Source organism: Artemia sp. Qi Xiang Cuo, chromosome 19 (genome assembly GCF_049724085.1).
Source record: "Artemia sp. Qi Xiang Cuo chromosome 19, ASM4972408v1, whole genome shotgun sequence".
NCBI classification, from domain to species: Eukaryota; Metazoa; Arthropoda; class Branchiopoda; order Anostraca; family Artemiidae; genus Artemia; species Artemia sp. Qi Xiang Cuo.
The window spans coordinates 52,046,632-52,068,300 of NC_142812.1; the positions used below are offsets into that span (position 1 = coordinate 52,046,632).

The 21,669-nt window shown below is 35.5% G+C and overlaps 1 protein-coding gene across 1 annotated transcript in view; it reads left to right on the top strand.

Moving 5' to 3' along the window:
• The first annotated feature begins 1,082 nt into the window (after positions 1 to 1,082).
• LOC148940977 (uncharacterized) overlaps positions 1,083 to 21,669 on the top strand; it is a 149,874-nt gene continuing 129,287 nt past the window's right edge. Inside the window, exon 1 of the mRNA XM_089105180.1 lies at positions 1,083 to 1,394. Coding sequence (XP_088961306.1) covers positions 1,125 to 1,394 — 270 coding nt within the window. The 5' untranslated portion in view covers positions 1,083 to 1,124. The remainder of the gene's footprint in view (positions 1,395 to 21,669) is intronic.

Here is a 21,669-nt window from a genome sequence, read left to right on the forward strand (position 1 = left end):
CATGGTTATTTTTAGAAATAGAATTAATTATGAATACATTTTTTTGCCATAAAATAAGATTTTGAGCTCTTTGTGTCAAACGTTTTCAGTAAAGAACTGAAAAAATTCAAATGAATTTACTGAAAAAAATATATGCACTGTCAGTTTAATGTACATATGCTGATAATTATTCCTTAAAATCGTAGTTAATTTTTGATTTCTTAAGGCTATAAAAGTGAAAACATTAAAAAAAATGTTTTGAGTAAAGTACAAATTATATTCTGGCTTTTAGAAAGCATAGTGTTTAAAACCCTACTCCGATTAATTTCTGCTCGTTTTGAGTTTGACATATTTTAATTTCTGTTTGTCTTGGTTTTCATTTATTTATTGATACTGATTTGTGGTAGTTGTACGCTTGGTATATTATTTGAATCTATTTTTTTCATTAAACTGACCATACAAATTTTTTTGAGTAAATTCATTTGAATTTTTTTTTAGTAAAGTACAAACTAAATTCTTGCTTTTAGAATGCAAGGGGTTTAGAACCCTACTCATATTTATTTCTGCTCGTTTTATTTTGACTTATTTTAATTTCTGTTTGTTTTGGGCTTCATTTATTTATTGATACTGATTTGTGGTAGTTCTATGCTTGGTACATAATTTGATTCTATTTTTGTTCATTTTTGGTTTAATGAAGTTCTTTACTTTTTTTTAAAATTGTTTTTTAATTAATAAAAACTTAAAAAAAAGTTTTTTTAATTAATATCTAATAACTGCAAATTGGTAACAATAAACAATCTGAACTATTGGATAACTAACCCTTTGGATATGACCTCTGAAAAATATAAGAAAATCAAGAAGAAATGTTTGCTTAATGAACTTTACAGAGAGCGGATTTTTCAAGAAAAACAGCTGCTATCCCTTCTAAAAAGTCACTAAATCCATTTCAATAAATCAAAAACAAACTGACACTGAAAAACCCATAATAAATCCCACCCATTTAAACTTGATGACAAGACCGCACAAGTTGACCGCACAAGTTGGCGTTCTCGATGCCAGAAGAAAATCAACTTCTAATTAGCACGCTAGTCATCCTTTAAATCTTTTGCCAAATAATTTTGAAAACAGGTCAGTTCCTTTATAAAATGAGAACTAGACAGATTTTTCTTATTTCAGTTTTTCTATTAGAATTGAACTTTGTGCACTTGAAGTATCAATCATCAATGTACCCCCGACGTAGGAAGAAAGTGAACTCTGTGTGGGGTGATACACCAGTGTTACGTAACAAAGGATACATTTCAGATGGGGTGATCATTTATAAAAGTAATCCGGATTATCTAGCTTATGATGAGAAGGATAGTTTTGAAAGTTCCTTGTCAGTCGAGAGCAGCAAAGAAATCCCAGATGACGACGGGGTAACTATATATATCATTTTGTCTCAACTAGAATATTGGAGTAACTTCAAAATATTTTTCAGTAATCTTATGCCAAGTTTTATTTTTATGAAAGAAACACTCTAATTACTAAAAGTCACGCTGTTCGATTTTCCGCTCAACACTTTTCTAAAGTATAATGATCACTACCGTGATTAATTTAAAAAAAGCAAAGTGTTTCCGAGGGAAGTAAAGAGTGAAGTTGAAATGTAAAACGAACAAAAATAATTACTTCACAGCCTATCAAACATATATCAGTAAAACCACTGCGAATAAATCAATTGGTAACATTTCCCTATGTATGTAAGATTACGGAAAACTAGCAGTGTACTGAAAACATAAAAGCCAAGTATAAACAAACGAGAATATTGATTCAGGATTCAAAAGTAAATATGTAGCCTCCGAACAGCAAACTAATCTATAACATATTTTATTGTCCTACAGGAGCTGTGATATCAGTAACTTTCAGTATACAATTAAAAATATTTTAAAAACTTAAGGATGAAAATGATAACTTCAAGGTCATGACACAGCATATAAAATATTGGATTGGTTTACCAGGTAACATCTTGGTCTCACCTAGTATTAAATAAAAAAAACAAGTTTTTTGAACTGAAAGTAAGGAGCGACGTTAAAACTTAAAACGAACGGAAATTATTCCGTATATGAAAGGGGCTTTTTACGCTAAAGTTAACGCCTCGCTCTTTACGCTAAAGTTTGACTTTCCCACAACTCTGTTTTTTCAAACAATAAAGACTTTAGCATAAAGAGCGAGGCGTTGAGGAGGGGACAGCCCCTTACATATACGGAATAATTTCTGTTCGTTTTAAGTTTTAACGTCGATCCTTACTTTCAGTTAAAAAAAACTTTATTTTGTTGTTTAATTTTTGAACGTTTTTGAATTAATGCAGGTTTTGACTTTGGTTCACCGTACATAAATGATCAACACCAAATTTGCATATTAATTTTACTTTTATTTGGTTAAATGGCTTTCTTGAACGTGGTTTAATTTTATTTACGAACGTTTTTATTAGTAATTAATTAAAAACAAAAACTTTTTCCACAAAACAAGTTTTTCAAAGAAAAGTAAAGAACTCCATTAAACAAAAAATTAGCAAAAATAGAATCAAATAATCTACCAAGCTCGAAACTACCACAAATCAGCATCGATAAATAAATAAAACCCAAAACGAACAGAAATTACAATAAATAACCGAGTCAAACTCAAAACGAGCAGAAATTAACATAAGTTGGGCGCAAAACTCCTATGCCTTCCCAAGGCCAGAACAAAATTGGGGCTCTTCTTAGCAGTGTACCTTCCCGTATGAAAACCTCCTCCTTGTAAACTTCCTCCCACATAACCCCAACCCATCCCCCCACTACCAGAAAAAATTCCCCCTGAAAAGCGTTTGTATACTTCCCAATAACCAAAACTATATGTTAACATTGGGTAAAGTTCATAACTTTCAGCCCTCCCCCCGGTGACTTTGGGGGATTGAGACATCCTAAAAGACATAGTTATCATATTTTCAATCATGCTGAACAAAATGGCATTCTCAAAACTTTGATCGGGTGACTTTGGGAAAAATTGAGCGGGAGAGGGGGCCTAGGTGCCCTCCATTTTTTGGGTCACTTAAAAGGGGCGCTAGGACTCTTAATTTCCGTTCCAATGAGCCCTCCAGCGATATGCTAGGAGAACTGGGTTGGTACGATCACCCCTGGGGAAAAAAAACAAACAAATAAACACGCAGCCGTGATCTGTCTTCTGGCAAAAAATACAAAATTCCACAATTTTGCCGATAGGAGCTTGAAACATCTACAGTAGGGTTCTCTGATACGCTGAATCTGATGGTGTCATTTTCATTAAGGTTTTATAATATTCAGGGGTTCTTTCCCTTTTTTTTCAAAAATCGGCCAAATTTTCTGAGGCACGTCACTTTTGATGGGTTGGACCAAACTTGATGAAATTTATATATTTAAAATCAGCATTAAAATCTGATGCTTTTGAAGTATCTATGGGTATCGAAATCTCGTTTTTTAGAGTCTCGGTTACTATTGAGCCGGGTCGCTCCTTACTTACAGTTCGCTACCATCAATTGGCTTGATTATTCGAAATGAAGAACGTATCAACCGTAATATTAACTCCGGAAATCCAGTTATTTCTTTCTATAAAATGGAGAATTTTAAGTTGTGATAAAATTCTAAAGCAAGTCTGTAGAGACACTTCGAACTTGTCTACAAAATAATCATGAAATGTCCAAATCCAAAACGACAGTCAATCATGACTGTCGTAGAAGTGTTGTGTAGAAGCGATGCCAAATTTAACGAAGAATGCTTTAATTCTATGCTGTTAAAAGTGTCCTTAAAAGATTTACTTTTACCGTACCAAAACTCCTATATTGTTTTGTGTTTTTAGTAAAGCGCTAGTTTTCTGTAATCTTACAAACATAGGGAAATATCACCAGTTGATATATTCGGATTAGTTTTATTGACATATGTTAGATAGGCTGTGAAGTAATAATTTTTGTTCGTTTTAAGTTTCAACTTCGCTCTTTACTTCCCTTGGAAAAAATTTGTTTTCTTTCAATTAATCTATGCTCGTTTTTGGTTAAAATTTAATTTAAGTTAAACACTTCTATGACCTCTTTAATTTTTAAGGAATAATATCTGTTCGTTTCAAGTTTTAATGTGGTCCTTAGTTTCAGTTGAAAACTTATTATCTTATATATTTTCTTGTAACCTCCAATCTAGGGGAGATAAGACACCTTAACCCTTGTTAAGGAGCTGATTTAAGAAGCCGTACAAGAATTGCAGGAAAAAATAAGTTTAGAGTGGAAAAAAAAATCAAAACAGTGTCGTTTCTTTTTGTTAAAAAAAAATAAAGAAGAATAAATAGATCTTTAATTCCTTGTCAGAGGCAACGCTATAGCGTTGCTTATGGTAAAGGCCATACGGCTCCAATGTTTTATTATTTATTACTATAATTTATGAATTTTTTTCCCAGAGGCATTTTGTATTGAAGAGGTTGTCACATAAACTTTTTTAGGGAGCTTATTCGATTGGAAATCGAGTGTTCTAGTGCCCTTTTAGGGGTAAAAAATGATTGGAAGGCAACTAACACCTCTTCCACGCCCAACATTTCCCCAGACACATCCAATCAAAATTTTGAGAAAGCCATTTTGTTCTACGTAGCTAATTTCCAGACAGAAATTATGTTTTTGAGGAGGACACTCCCCCTAAAGCCCCCAGGGCAAGGGTTGTAAGCTATGCCCTGGGGGCATATAAGCTTTTTATAGAAAGCTTTGTCATAGAGACTTAAAAAAGGCCTGATTCGATTGGAAATTCAAAGGGCTAGTGCCCTTTTTAATAGTCAAAAGGGACTGGTGGGCAGCAACCGCCCCTCTCACACCCACTTTTTCCCCAAACACATCCAATCAAAATTTTGAGATATCCATTTTGTTAGACGTAGTTGTAAATTCTGGAAATTAGGTCTTGAGGATGACAAACCCCCACAGCCCTGAGGGCAAGGGTTGTAAGTTATGCCCTGGGGGCATATAAGGTTTTTATAGAAAGCGTGATCGTAGAAACTTCAAAAAGGGCTCACTCAATTGGAAATTTAAATGGCTAGTACCCTATTTAATAATCGAAAGTGATTGAAAAGCAACTAACACCCCTTCCACGCGCACCTTTATCTCAACCACATCCAATCAAAATTGTGAGATAACCATTTTTTTCAACGTAGTTGAAAGTTCTGGAAATTATATCTTTGAGCAGGACACTCCCCCCACAGTCTTCAGGCATAGGTTTATAAGTTATGCGCTTGGGGCATATATGGTTATTATGGAAGGAAAGCTTGTATAAACTTCAGAGAGGGCTCTTTTTATTGGTAATTGAATTTTTTATTTCACTTTTTATGCGTCAAAAGATATCGGAGGGTAACCATCCCCCCCACACCCTTATTTCCCAAATCCATCCGATAAAAATTTTGAGATAGCTATTTTGTTAAAAATAGTTCAAAAATCATATAACAAAACTTTGGTGTCGACACAACCCCCCAGGGCCCTGGGGGCAGACGTTTTAAGTTATGCCTTGGGGCATATATGGTTCTTAAGGAAGGAATGCTCATGTAAATTTCAAAGAGGGCTGATTTGAATGGACACAGAAAGTTCTAGTTCACTTTTTAAGAGTCAAAAGAGATTGGAAGGCACCTAGCCCGCCCCCTTCACGCCCTTTTCCCCTCAAACCCATTCGATAAGACTTTTGAGATAGCCAATTTTTTGAAAATAGTTCAAAGACCATAAAACGAAAACTCCGGAGGCACATTTTACCCAGAGGGACTTCATATAGAAAGGGTCCTCGTATAAGCTTCAAAGGGAAGAAATCGAGAGTTCTAGTGCCCTTTTTAAGAGTCAAAAGCGATTGGAGTGCAACTAGCCCCCCCCTCCACAAGCCTTTTTTCCCCAAATATATCTGATAAAAAATTTGAGGTAGGGTCATTTCGTTAAAAATACTTCAAAGGTCAGATAAGAAAAAACTCCTGTGCCGACGCAACCCCCAGGACCCGGGGCAGGTGTTGTAAGTATTGCTATGGGGGTATATCTGGTTCTTATGGAAGGTATGTAGAAAATTCGGAGAGGGCTTATTTGAGTGAAAATTAAAAGTTCTAGTTCACTTTTAAAGAGTCAAAAGAGTAGACTAAGAAGTACCATTTCTGGGACTCCTATGTACCAAACAGGTTTTTCTGGTAGGTATTCTATTCTACAGGTCATTACATCTTTGCCAAGAGATTTAAGCAATACCAGTCCTATAGCTAATACTTCTACGATGCTGATTAAGGACAAATTTTTCTGACGTACAGACAGGTTTTTTTTTTTTAGCATTTGCAAAAAAGGGGTAATTAGTGATTGGAAAATTTTGTAATGCTTTTACAATCGGAGATGTTTGTTTAACATTTGCAAAAAAGGGGTAATGGAATTTGTGAATTGGAGGAGATGTCGTGATTATGTACTGTATAATACACAAGTGATGTTTTGGAGAGTATTGTCAATTTAACGAGAAATGACTGAAAAGTGTTTTGTGGGAGATGGTTTGCATGGAGGGTTGAGTTGCATGAGAGTTCAGTTTTCAACCAGACTGTACTTTACGTTCCTTCCTATGCTATTGTGGGTCTTTACGTTGATTAAGGACAAGTTTTTATGACACAATTTACAGACCAGATTTCTAGTTCATATATTTTTGATAACTTGATAGGTGATTTGAATAAAAGGAATTCAAATATTTTGTCTATGAAATAGAAGCTAACTCAATTTGCGAAAAGGTACTCCATTTTCACTACTGTGATCTGATTGAATTGTCGCCGACAATGAGATTTAACCGCTGCTAAGCCTATTGTTATTGCGAAAGGGTTACTCGATTTACTTCTTAGTGTTAAATGACAGATTTCCAAATACGATCATTTTGAACAGCAGACGAAAAAAAATTGGTTTGTTCCCTCATTTCTGTAGGGCAAGAGATAACTTAATTTACTTAGACAATTAACGATATTAATTAGAGATTGATTGTATCAGTGGAGAAAAAAAGGATTAAACTGATTAACAGTTCATGTAACCCCACAGGAGCTGTTAAATGAGGTAATTTGTTATAAATTTGAAAAATACCTAACGACGAATCAGAAATGTTTGATTAACATTTGCAAAAAAAGGACTCATGGCTTTTACGACTTGGAAGAGATGTGGTGGTTATGCACTGTATAATACACAAGTGATGTTTTGGAGAGTATTGTCAATTTAAATAGGATCTAACGTTCCCCGGGGGGGTTTAGTTAAATTGGGCTGAGTTACACGAAAGTTCAGTAGTACGAGAGTTCAGTAGCACGGGGGTTTAGTTGTACAGGGTTTCGGTTATACAGGGGTTCAGTTACATGGAGGGATTCAGTTGAACGAGGGGGGACTTTGGGCAGTGTGTGTCTCTTTAGGCTGTGTGTCTCTTTGGGCAGTTTGAATCTTTATGGTCTGTGTGTGCCTCTTTTCGCTGTTTGTGTCGTTTTGGGCTTTGCGTCTCTCTTTGGTCTGTATGTGTCTCTTTGGGCTGTTTGAGTCTTTTAGGTCTGTGTTTGTCTCTTTGTGTTGTGTTTCTCTTTGGCCTGTCTGTATCTCTTTGAGCTGTTTGTGTCTCTTGAGACTGTGTGTGTCTCTTTGGGCTGTGTGTCTCTTTGAGCTGTTTGGGTCTTTTTGTTCTGTTTGTGCGTCTCTTTGGGCTGTTTGAGTCTTTTTGGTCTGTGTTTGTCTCTTTGGGCTGTTTGTGTCTCTTTGGGCTGTGTGTGTTTCTTTGGGCTTTGTGCGTCTCTTTAGGCTGTGTGTCTTGGTGGACTGTTTGAGTCTTTTTGATCTGTTTGTGTCTCTTTGGGCTGTCTGAGTCGTTTTTGGGCTGTGTTTGTCTCTTTGGGCTTCTGTCTCTTTGGGCTGTTTGTGTTTCTTTGGGCTATGTGTGTCTCTTTGGGCTGTTTGAGTCATTTTGGTCTGTGTGTCTTTCTTTTGGCTGTTTGTGTCTCTTAGGAGTCTTATGTGCCTCTTTGGGCTATGTGTTTCTCTTTGGGGCGTTTGAATCTTTTGGTCCGTATGTGTCTGTATGGGCGTTTTTGGTCTGTGTGGGTTTATTTTGGGTATTTGTGTGTCTTAGAGGCCCTGTGTGTCTCTTTTGGCAATGTGTGTCTCTTTTGAGGGTTTTTATCTTTTTGGTATGTATGTGTCTGTATGGGCGTTTTTTTTCTCTGTTGGCTGTGTGTGTGTCTCTTTGGGCTTTGCGTGTCTCTTCGAACTGTGTGTATTTCTATATATCCTGTGTGTGTCTCTGTGTGCTGTGAGTATCTCTTTAGGCTGTATGTCTCTTTGGGCAGTTTGAATCTTTATGGTCTGTGTGTGCCTCTTTTGGCTGTTTGTGTCTCTTCGGGCTTTGTCTCTCTCTGTTGGATGTGTGCGTATCTTGTCTCTTTGGGCTGTGTGTCTCTTTGAGCTGTTTGAGTCTTTTTGGTCTGTTTGTGTGTCTCTTTGAGCTGTTTGAGTCTTTGTGATCTGTGTTTGTCTCTTTTGGCTGTTTGTGTTTCTTTGGGCTGTGTGTGTTTCTTTGGGCTTTGTGCGTCTCTTTGGGCTGTGTGTCTCGTCGGACTGTTTGAGTCTTTTTGATCTGTTTGTGTCTCTTTGGGTTGTTTGAGTCTTTTTTGTTCTGTCTTTGTCTCTTTGGGCTTCTGTCTCTTTGGGCTGTTTGTGTTTCTTTGGGCTATGTGTGTCTCTTTGGGCTGTTTGAGTCATTTTGGTCTGTTTGTCTGTCTTTTGGCTGTATGTGTCTCTTAGGGGTCGTGTGTGCCTCTTTGGGCTATGTGTGTCTCTTTGGGGCGTTTGAATCTTTTGGTCTGTATGTGTCTGTATGGGCGTTTTTTTGGTCTGTGTGTGTTTCTTTGGGCTTTGTGCGTCTCTTTGGGCTGTGTGTCTCGTTTGACTGTTTGAGTCTTTTTGATCTGTTTGTGTCTCTTTGAGCTGTTTGAGTCTTTTTTGGGCTGTGTTTGTCTCTTTGGGCTTCTGTCTCTTTGGGCTGTTTGTGTTTCTTTGGGCTATGTGTGTCTCTTTAGGCTGTTTGAGTCATTTTGGTCTGTGTGTGTCTCTTTAGGTTGTATGTCTCTTTGGGCAGTTTGAATCTTTTTGATCTGTGTGTGTTTCTTTTGGCTGTTTGTGTCTCTTAGAGGCCATGTGTGTCTCTTTGGGCAATGTGTGTCTCTTTGGAGAGTTTGAATCTTTTTGGTATGTAAGTGTCTGTATGGGCGTTTTTTTGTCTGTTTGAGCTGTGTGTGTGTGTCTTTGGGCTTTGTGTGTATCTTCAGACTGTGTGTATGTCTCTTTAGCCTGTGTGTGTCTCTTTGGGCTATGTGTGTCTCTTAAGGCTGTATTTCTCTTTGGATAGTTTGAATCTGGATGGTCTGTGTTTGCCTCTTTTGGCTGTGTGCATCGTTTTGGGCGTTTTGTTTCACTGCTGGATTTTTGCGTATCTCTTGGGCTTCTTCGTCTGGTTGATATTAATGCGCCTCTTCTAGCAGTGTGTGTCTCTGTTTTATGTGTGTGTCTCTGGATGTTGTATGGGTCGAGTGGAACTGTGTGTCCGTTTCGAAGATTTTTGTCGTTTTGTTCTATGTGTGTGTCTTTGGGAGGTTTGTTTCTCGCTGAGCAGTATATGTATCTGCCGGATATGTCTTTCCTTTTGGGCTGTGTGTCAATGCGTTTAATCAATAAATATCTTTAAGCTTAACCCGTCTTTATTCTTTAGAATAGTTCTATTGTAAGCATGTAACAAACTCTTTCCTGAAGTCACCTCTTGGATACACAAAGCAGAAACTTCATTTAAGAAACTATAAAAAAATTGTAAGTAACAAATTCTTTCTTAAAGTCACCTCTTGGATACACAATACAGAAATTTCATTAAAGAAATTATGAAAAAATTGTAAGTAAGTAGCAAATTCTTTCCTGAATTCACCAGCTGGATAAACAAAAAGACATTTCGTTCAAGAAATTATGACAAAATTCTAAGTAAGTAACAAACTCTTTCTTGAAGTTACCTCATGGATACACAATGCAGAAATTTAATTTAAGAAATTATGAAAAAATTGTAAGCAAGTAACAAACTCTTTCATTAAGTCACCTCGTGGATATGAAAAAATTGTTAGTAAGTAGCAAATTCTTTTTTGAATTCACCTGCTGGATAAACAAAAAAGACATTTCGTTCAAGAAACTATGACAAAATTCCAAGTAAGTAACAAACTCTTTCTAACAATTCTTTTAGGTTAAATTAGGTTAAGTTACCTAACATTTCTAGGTTAACTTACATCAGGTTAAGTGGCGCGCCACTTTACCTGATGTAAGTTAACCTAGAAATGTTAGGTAACTTAACCTAATCTAACCTAACCTGACCTTGGTGGTGAGGGTCCTACCCGTGTCAGGCTTTCGGCCCCGTGGCCCCGGGGTTGAGGGGGGGGGGGTCACCTTGAAATGTTAGGTAACCTAACCTTGGTGGTGGGGGTCCCACCCGTGGTAGGCTTTCAGTCCCCGTGGCCCCCTGGGGTGGGGGAGGCACCTAGAAATGTTAGGTAACCTAACCTTGGTGGTGGGGGTCCCACCCGTGGTTTTTCTTTTTTTTTTTTTAATCCACAACAGCTTTTAGTGTTAGTGATTTTTGTATTAAACAGGAGTTTTGTAACAGAATGCGAGTAATCTATTAATTGGCTTTTAGATTTTTGGTTACTATTGAGCCGTGTCGCTCCTTACTTACAGTTCGAATCAAAGGTAAATCTAGACCAGAATTTGGTAAGAAAAATGTACAGTTTCTGTAAGAGTGACTGAATTACATAATCAAGAATTTCCATAGGTTTAATAATTTGAATCAGACATCTTAAGGGTATCGAGTGTTTCCTACGAAATTGATCCTAAGACTTAAATTACTTGATCAGATATTTTAGCGTTTTAAGGTGAAATTTGACTCTTTTAATCCCCAAGATGTAGCACACTGTGACCAGTGTAAAAACAAATCCTCTTGATATTATTTGAAGTAAGCATTTGTTATTGCAGAATAATGTTAAGAAGAGACTTAATCCAAGATACGTATAAAATCCCTTAAAAACAGTATGATGTATATTCAGTTCCTTCTTACAATTTGAAGCATGAAGTGGAACACGAATAGAAGAATTTACTTTGCCAAGCTTGGTGAGCAATTTTTTTTTTTTTAAGAGATAGTTTCCGCTCTTTTCGTACCATAGTCAATTCTATCGCATATGCTGAATGCAATAAAAAAAAGCCTGTGCTTTTCTAACCTACGATTTTGATATTTCGGTGCAATAATTTGGAATTTGGTAACATGTTAACTTAACTTGATAGAAGTTTAAACGAAATAATTTCAAATTTTTTATAGAAACTGCATTAGTTTAAATGAAAAGTAGTAAATGCAATTTAATTTTGATTTTGTAATTCAACCTTTTTTATAGAAACTGCAGTTCCACCATTCAGGCTGGTGGACTAAGACCCCAATACTGAGCTAGTGGATTTCCTCCATTCATGCTGGTGGACTAAGACCCCAATATTGAGCTAGTGGATCAGGCTGGTGGACTAAGATCCCAATTCTGAGCTAGTGAATTTCCACCATTCAGGCTGGTGGACTAAGACCCTAATTCTGAGCTAGTGAATTTCCACCATTCAGGCTGGTGGACTGAGACCCCAATACTGAGCTAGTGGATTTCCACCATTCAGGCTGGTGGAATAAGACCCCAATACTGAGCTAGTGGATTTCCTCCATTCAGGCTCTTGGACTAAGACCCCAATATTGAGCTAGTGGATTTCCACCATTCCTTACAAATACTTTCATAATTTCTTGAATGAAATTTCCGTATTGTGTATCTAAGAGTTGACTTCAAGAAAGAAATTGTTACTTACTGAGAATTTTTTAATAATTTCTTGAATTAAATCTCTACATCATGTAGCTAAGTGAAAATTGTTTGTGATAAAGAGAAAAAAAGTTACTTACTTGCGCTGTTTTCATAATTTCTTGAATGAAGTATCTGTACTGTATATCCAAGAGGTGGAATCAATAAAGAGTTTGTTACTTACTTACAAATATTTTCATAATTTCTTGACTGAAATTTCCGTACTGTGTATCCAAGAGTTGACTTCAAGAAAGAAATGGTTACTTACTGAGAATTTTTTCATAATTTCTTGAAATTAATTTCTACATCGTTTATCTAACTCGTGAAAACAATAAAGAGTTTGTTACTTACTTAGAATTTTGTCATAATTTCTTGAACGAAATGTCTTTTTGTTTATCCAACATGTGACTTCAAGAAAGAATTTGCTACTTAGACTGAGAATGTTTTCATAATTTCTTGAATTTATTTTCTACATCGTATATCTAACTCGTGAAAACAATAAAGAGTTTGTTAATTACTTAGAATTTTGTCATAATTTCCTGAATGGAATGTCTTTTTGTTTATTCAACAAGTGAATTCAAGAAAGAATTTGCTACTTAGTTACAATTTTTTAATAATTTCTTGAATGAAATTCCCGTATTGTGTATCCAAGAGTTGACTTCAAGAAAGAAATTGTTACTTACGAGTTGACTTCAAGAAAGAAATGATTACTTACTGAGAATTTTTTCATAATTTCTTGAAATTAATTTCTACATAGTTTATCTAACTCGTGAAAACAATAAAGAGTTTGTTACTTACTTAGAATTTTGTCATAATTTCTTGAGCGAAATGTCTTTTTGTTTATTCAACAGGTGAATTCAAGATGGAATTTGCTACTTAGACTGAGAATTTTTTCATAATTTCTTGAATTTAATTTCTACATCGTATATCTAACTCGTGAAAACAATAAAGAGTTTGTTACTTACTTAGAATTTTGTCATAATTTCCTGAATGGAATGTCTTTTTGTTTATTCAACAAGTGAATTCAAGAAAGAATTTGCTACTTAGTTACAATTTTTTCATAATTTCTTAAATGAAATTCCCGTATTGTGTATCCAAGAGTTGACTTCAAGAAAGAAATTGTTACTTACTGAGAATTTTTTCATAATTTCTTGAATTAAATTTCTACATCGTGTAGCTAAGTGAAAATAAAGAAATTGTTACTTACTGAGAATTTTTTCATAATTTCTTGAATTAAATTTCTACATCGTGTAGCTAAGTGAAAATAAAGAAATTGTTACTTACTGAGAATTTTTTCATAATTTCTTGAATTAAATTTCTACATCGTTTAGCTAAGTGAAAACTGTTTGTGATAAAGAGAAAAAAAGTTACTTACTTGCGATTTTTTCATAATTTCTTGAATGAAGTATCTGTACTGTATATCCAAGAGGTGAAATCAATAAAGAGTTTGTTACTTATTTACAAATATTTTCATCATTTCTTGAATGAAATTTCCATATTGTGTATCCAAGAGTTGACTTCGAAATGTCTTTTTGTTTATCCAACAGGTGAATTCAAGAAAGAATTTGCTACTTAGTTACAATGAAATTTCCGTATTGTGTATCCAAGTGTTGACTTCAAGAAAGAAATTGTTACTTACTGAGAATTTTTTCATAATTTCTTGAATTAAATTTCTACACAAGAGTTGACTTCAAGAAAGAAATTGTTACTTGCTGAGAATTTTTTCATAATTTCTTGAATTAAATTTTTACATCGTGTATCTAAGTCATGAAAACAATAAAGAGTTTGTTACTTACTTGGAATTTTGTCATAGTTTCTTGAACGAAAAGTCTTTTTTGTTTATCCAGCAGGTGAATTCAAGAAAGAATTTGCTACTTACTTACAATTTTTTCATATCCACGAGGTGACTTCATGAAAGAGTTTGTTACTTGCTTAAAATTTTTTCATAATTTATTTAATTAAATTTATTCATTGTGTATCCATGAGGTAACTTCAAGAAAGAGTTTGTTACTTACTTAGAATTTTGTCATAATTTTTTGAACGAAATGTCTTTTTGTTTATCCAGCAGGTGAATTCAAGAAAGAATTTGCTACTTACTTACAATTTTTTCATAATTTCTTTAATGAAATTTCTGTATTGTGTATCCAAGAGGTGACCCCAAGAAAGAATTTGTTACTTACTTACAATTTTTTCATAGTTTCTTAAATGAAGTTTCTGCATTGTGTATCCAAGAGGTGACTTCAGGAAAGAGTTTGTTATTTGCTTACAAAAGAACTATTCTAAAGAATAAAGATGGGTTAAGCTTAAAGATATTTATTTATTAAACGTATTGACACATAGCCCAAAGAGACACACAAAGCCCAAAGAAATATACACAGCCCAAAGAGACACAAACATCCCAAAGAGAAAAACATAGAACAAAAAGACTCAAACACCCCAAAAAGACACACAGTCCAACGAGACACACACAGCCAAAAGAGACACACACATCACAAAGAGACACCCACATCCCAAAGAGACACATACAGCTCAAAGAGACGTACAAGGCCCAAAGAGAAGCACACATCCAACAGAGAGACACAAAGCCAAAAACGACACACACAGCCAAAAGAGGCACACATAGACCATAAAGATTCAAACTGCCCAAAGAGATATACAGCCTAAAGAGACACATACTGCCAAAAGAGACACACACAGTCTAAAAAGACAAACACACAGTCCTAAGACACACACAAAGCCAAAAGACAAACACACACAGATAAAAGATAAAAAAACACGCCCATACAGACACATACATACAAAAAAGATTCAAACCCTCCAAAGAGAAACACATTGCCCAAAGAGACACACATGGCCTCTAAGAGACACAAACAGCCAAAAGAAACACACACAGATCAAAAAGCTTCAAACTGCCCAAAGAGACATACAGCCTAAAGAGACACACACAGACCAAAATGACTCAAACAGCCCAAAGAGACACACATAGCCCAAAGAAACACAAACAGCCCAAAGAGACAGAAGCCCAAAGAGACAAACACAGCCCAAAAAAGACTCAAACAGATCAAAGAGACACAAACAGATCAAAAAGACTCAAACAGTCAAACGAGAAACACCGCCAAAAGATACGCACAAAGCCAAAAGAAACAAACAAAGACCAAAAAAAACGCCCATACAGACACATACAGACCAAAAGATTCAAACGCCCCAAAGAGACACACATATCCCAAAGAGGCACACACGACCCCTAAGAGACACAAACAGCCAAGAGAAAGACACACAGACCAAAATAACTTAAACAGCCCAAAGAGACACACATAGCCCAAAGAAACACAAACAGCCCAAAGAGACACAAGCCTAAAGAGACAAACACAGCCCAAAAAAGACTCAAACAGCCCAAAGAGACACAAAAAGATCAAAAAGACTCAAACAGTCCAACGAGACACACAGCCCAAAGAGACGCAAAAAGCCCAAAGACACACACACAGCCCAAAGAGAAACAAACAGCCCAAAGAGACAAACACAGATCAAAAAGACTCAAACAGCTCAAAGAGACACACAAACAGACCAAAAAGACTCAAACAGCTCAAAGAGACACGCAGCCCAAAGAGACAAGAGACGCACACATCCAACAGAGAGACACAAAGCCCGAAGAGACACAAACAGCCAAAAGAGGCACACATAGACCATAAAGATTCAAACTGCCCAAAGAGACATACAGCCTAAAGAGACACACACAGCCCAAAGAGACACACACAGTCTAAAGAGACATACACACAGTTCGAAGAGACATACAAAGCCCAAAGAGACACACACAGCCCAAAGAGACAAAAAACGACCATACAGACACATACAGACCAAAAAGATTAAAACCCTCCAAAGAGACACACCGGGCCAAAAGAGACACACATGGCATATAAGATACAAAATTCGCAAAAATAAAAACACACTCACAAAAAAACGCCCATACAGACACATACAGACCAAAAGATTCAAACGCCCCAAAGAGACACACATAGCCCAAAGAGGCACATACGACTTCTAAGAGACACAAACAGCCAAAAGCAAGACACACAGACCAAAATGACTCAAACAGCCCAAAGAGACACACATAGCCCAAAGAAACACAAACAGCCCAAAGAGACAGACGCCAAAAGACACAAACACCGCCCAAAAACGACTCAGACAGCCCAAAGAGACACAAACAGATCAAAAAGACTCAAACAGTCCACCGAGACACACAGCCTAAAGAGACGCACAAAGCCCAAAGAAACACACACAGCCCAAAGAGACACACACAGCCCATAGAGACAAACACAGACCAAAAAGACTCAAACAGCCCAAAGAGACACACAAACAGACCAAAAAGACTCAAACAGCTCAAAGAGACACACAGCCCAAAGAGACACACACAGTCTCAAGAGACACAAACAGCTCAAAGAGACACAGACAGGCAAAAGAGAAACACAACCCAAAGATACAAACACATACATAAAATACTCAAACATCCAAAAGAGAAACATACAGACCAAAGAGAGACGCAAAGCCCAAAACGACACAAACAGCCAAAAGAGGCACACACAGACCATAAAGATTCAAACTGCCCAAAGAGACACACAGCCTAAAGAGACACACACTGCCCAAAGTTCCCCCTCGTTCAACTGAATCCCTCCATGTAACTGAACCCCTGTATAACCGAAACCCTGTACAACTGAACCCCCGTGCTACTGAACTCTCGTACTATTGAACCTTCGTGCAACTCAACCCAATTTAACTAAACCCCCCCGGGGAACGTTAGATCCTATTTAAATTGACAATACTCTCCAAAACATCACTTGTGTATTATACAGTGCATAACCACCCCATCTCCTCCAATTCGCAAATCCCATTACCCCTTTTTTTGCAAATGTTAATCAACCATTTCCGATTCGTCGTTAGGTATTTTTCAAATTTATAACAAATTACCTCAGTTAACAGCTCCTTTGGGGTTACCTGAACTGTTAATCAGTTTAATCCTTTTTTCTCCACTGATACAATCAATCACTAATTAATATTGTTCATTGTCTAAGTAAATTAAGTTATCTCCTGCCCTACAGAAATGAGGGAACAAACCAATTTTTTTCGTCTGCTTTTCAAAATGATCGTATTTGGAAATCTGTCATTTAACACTAAGAAGTAAATTGAGTAACCCTTTCGCAATAACAATAGGCTTAGCAGCGGTTAAATCTCATTGTCGGCGACAATTCAATCAGATCACAGTAGTGAAAATGGAGTACCTTTTCGCACATTGAGTTAGCTTCTATTTCATAGACAAAATATTTGAATTCCTTTTATTCAAATCACCTATCAAGTTATCAAAAAATATATGAATTAGAAATCTGGTCTGTAAATTGTGTCATAAAAACTTGTCCTTAATCAACGTAAAGACCCACAATAGCATAGGAAGGAACGTAAAGTCCAGTCTGGTTGAAAACTGAACTCTCATGCAACTCAACCCTCCATGCAACCCATCTCCCTCAAAACACTTTTCAGTCATTTCTCCTTAAATTGACAATACTCTCCAAAACATCACTTGTGTATTATACAGTACATAATCACGACATCTCCTCCAATTCGCAAATTCCATTACCCCTTTTTTGCAAATGTTAAACAAACATCTCCGATTGTAAAAGCATTAAAAAATTTTCCAATCACTAATTACCCCTTTTTTGCAAATGCTAAACAAAAAAAAACCTGTCTGTACGTCAGAAAAACTTGTCCTTAATCAGCATCGTAGAAGTATTAGCTATAGGACTGCGATTGCGTAAATCTCTTGGCAAAGATGTAATGACCTGTATAATAGAATACCTACCAGAAAAACCTGTTTGGTACATAGGAGTCCCAGAAATGGTACTTCTTAGTCTACTCAAAAGATATCGGAGGGAAACTAGCCCCCCATTCCTCCATGCCCTTTTTTCCTCAAACCCATCCGATAAAAACTTTAAGATAGCCATTTTTTTTAAAAATAGTTCAAAGATCATATAATGAAAACACCTGGGTCGATACAGCCCCCCAGGGTGCGGAGACAGGCGTTACAAGTAATGCTCTGGGGGCATTATGGAAGGGATGCTTGTATAAACTTCGGAAGGGATTCATATGGTTGGAAATTGATAGTTTTCGTTCACTTTTTAAGAGTCAAAAGAGATCTGAGAGCAACTATCCCCCCTCTCCATGCCCTATTCTCCTCAAACCCATCCGATAAGAACTTTGAGGGACCCATTTTTTCAAAATAGCTTAAACATCAATTAACGAAAACTCCGGTGTCGCCACAATCCTTCAGGATTAGGCGTTGTAAGTTATGCCTAGGGGGGCATATACAGCCGTTGCGGAAGGGATGCTCGTATAAACTTCATAGAGGGCTCATATGGTTGGAAATTAAAAGTTCCAGCTCCGTTTTTAAGAGTCAAAAGAGATCAAACGGCAACTATCCCCCACCCCCCACGCCCCTTCCCCCTCCCAATGCATCCAATAAAAATTTTGAGATAACTGTTTTGTTAAAAATAGTTCAAAGGTCAGATAAAAAACTCCGGTGTCGACACAACCACAAACGGCCCGGGGGCAGGCATTGGCGTTGCAAGTTATGGCCTGGGGGCATATATGATTCTTAAGGAATAGATGCTCCTATAAATCTCGCAGAGAGGTGAATTGAAAGTTCTAGTTCCATTTCTAAGAGTCAAAAGAGATCGGAGGGCCCGTAGCCCCCCAACTCCCTTTTTTCTCCCAACCCATCCGATACAAATTTTGATATAGCCATTTTTTAAAATAGTTCAAAGTTCAGATAACAAAAACTCCAGTTTCGACACAACCCCACTGGTCCTGGGGGGGCAGGTATTGTAAGCTATGTCCTGGGGCCGAATATGGTTGTTATGAAAGGGATGCTCGTATAAAATTCAGAGAGGGCTCATTTGAATGGAAATTAAAAGTTCTAGTTCATGTTCTCAGAGTAAAAAAAGATCGGAGGGCAACTAATTCTTCCCACACTATACGCCTTTGGGTTTACCGCATGGATAAACCCATCCGATAAAAATTTGAGGTGACCATTTTGTTAAAAATTGTTAAAAAATCAGAGATTAAAACTCCGGGGTTGACACAGCCTCCAGGGCCCAGGAACAGGCATTGTAAGTTATATCCTAGATGCAAAAATGGTTTTTATAGATGGGACGCTTTTATAAACATCAGAGAGGGTTCATTTGATTAAAAATAGAAAGTTCTAGTTCACTTTTAAAGGGTCAAATGCGACCGAAAGGCAATTAGCCCCCCCCCCCACGCCCTTTCTCCCCAAACCCATCCGATAAAAAGTTGAGTTAGCCATTTTGTTAAAAACGGTTCAAACATCAGATAATAAAAACTCCGAGGTTGACACAAACCCATTTTTTCATTTTGATATTGTTACTTTAATACCAGTTTTGATATTTGATGAACGTTTGAAGTTTTTTACAGTTTTATTTTGAAATAAGGAACTTTTAAAAACTTTTTGCAATCAAAAACAAACAAAAATAAAATAAAAAAAAACTTTCCGAAAAATAAAATTTTCAAAGAAAAGTAAAGGCCATTTTAAGCTTAAGCTCAGCATATAAAACTACCTGTTAAAATTCAAACAAAACACGACCAGAAATTACTATTAAAGAATAAATGAAACCCGAAACGAACAGAAATTAAATAAACAATCATAGCAAAAAACATACAAGTAATAATGTAAATGAATTAATAGATCTTAAAACGAGTAATGCTTAGATTGAATACGAAATATCAAGGTTAAAACGAAAAGAAATATTTTTCTATTAAAGCATAAATGAAACTTAAAACGAACAGATATTAAATAAACAATCAATGCAAACAAACATGCAATAAATATTATTGTAAATGAATATAAAATTTTTAAAACGAGTGAAACTTAAATTGATTATGAAAATCAAGCTTGAAACGAACAAAAATCACTACAAACAAGAGTTTGGGTATCTCCACCTTCTCTCACTGTAAGTCTAAAACCTACTGCGTCATTGGCGCTTTACTGAAAACTATATGCGTCTTGAACAGTCTTGGAAAATATAAAAAACATAAAATGGAATATTTGATGTATAATGCTATTAATTGTTAAAATATCCATCAGTTCAAGAATTTATTTCACTGTAATTTTATTTTTATTTTCTATGCTGTAAGAATTGGAAAAGAAAATATATGTAATATAATTCGTTTTCAATTAAACGCCAATGACGCAGAAGGCTTTTGGTTTTTATTTATATTTAAGGAAAGGGGCAGTATCCAAACTCTTGTTTGTAGTGAAACTATATTTGTCTTGAAAAACTTTAGATAGAACTAATAAATTAAACTGAATAATTGATGTATAATGATATTAATTGCTGAAAGCTCATCAGTTCTAAATTTTACTATAATTTAATGTTGATTTTCAATATTAAGTACAAAAGGAAACAGTAATAATAAAATTGGTTTTCAGTAAAGTGCCAATGAGTAGTAAGAGAGGTGCTGATTTCAATTGCACAAGGAATTGCACAAGAATATACACTACAGTTTCAATTGCACAAGAATATCCGGTTCTTATCAAATGTCCCATCAGGATGGGTGAATTTTAATCCGATAGGTATGAATTTGAATGCTAAACTTTCGTCACAAAGTGGCTTTCAAATAACATGATATTCATTTTAGGTAAAATATTAACACAGGAAAAAAGTTTTTAATAATTTCCAAATGTGTCATTGCAGTGATGTCAAAAAACATTATTAGAATGAAACCTTTTTTGGACATTTCAAGCAATTATTTCGATGAAACAGTTAGGGACATTTTTAAGCTAGTTTCTCGGAAATAATATTGGGCTAGGATTCTTGGGTCATGATAAAGAACCTGTTAAATTTTTACACCGTTGTGAAGTATAATGTTTCCAGTTGAACGGGCTTAATTAAAACAAACCTAATAAGAGAACTTGGCTCCACAGTTTCTTGCTCAGGGGATATATATATATATATATATATATATATATATATATATATATATATATATATATATATATATATATATATATATATATATATATATATATATATATATATATATATATATATATATATATATATATATATATATATATATATATATATATATATATATATATATATATATATATATATATATATATATATTTAGAATAGTTAATAAGCTGTTTGGGTTTTCAGAACTAGTTTTTTAGATTTTCATGTGCGTTAGGTTCCTGGGATTTATTATTTGAGAAGTTAACTTTAGTATTTTGTGGTTTTACGTGCATGCAATCATAAAATATAATATTTAATTAGCTGTTTAGGGTTTTCAGACCTAGTTTTTTTAGATTTTCGTGGGCGTTAGTTTCCTGAGATTTATTATTTGAGAAGTTAACTTTAGTATTTTGTATTTGACGTGCCTGAAATCATGAATTAGAATATTTAATTGGCTGTTCTGGGATTTTCAGACCTAGGTTTTTTAGGTTTTCGTGTCTGTTTGACTCCTGGGCTTTATTATTTGAGAAGCTAACTTTAGTATTTTGTGGTTTTACAAGCCTGAAGTCATGAATTAGAATATTTAATTAGCTGTTTTGGTTTTTCAGACCTAGGGTTTGTAGGTTTTCTTGGATGTTTGACTCCTGGGGTTTATTATTTGAGAAGTTAACTTTAGTATTTTGTGGTTTTACGTGCCTGAAATCATGAATTAGAATAGCTAATTACCTGTTTAGGGTTTTCAGACCTAGGTTTTTTTAGATTTCGTGATTTGACGTGCCTG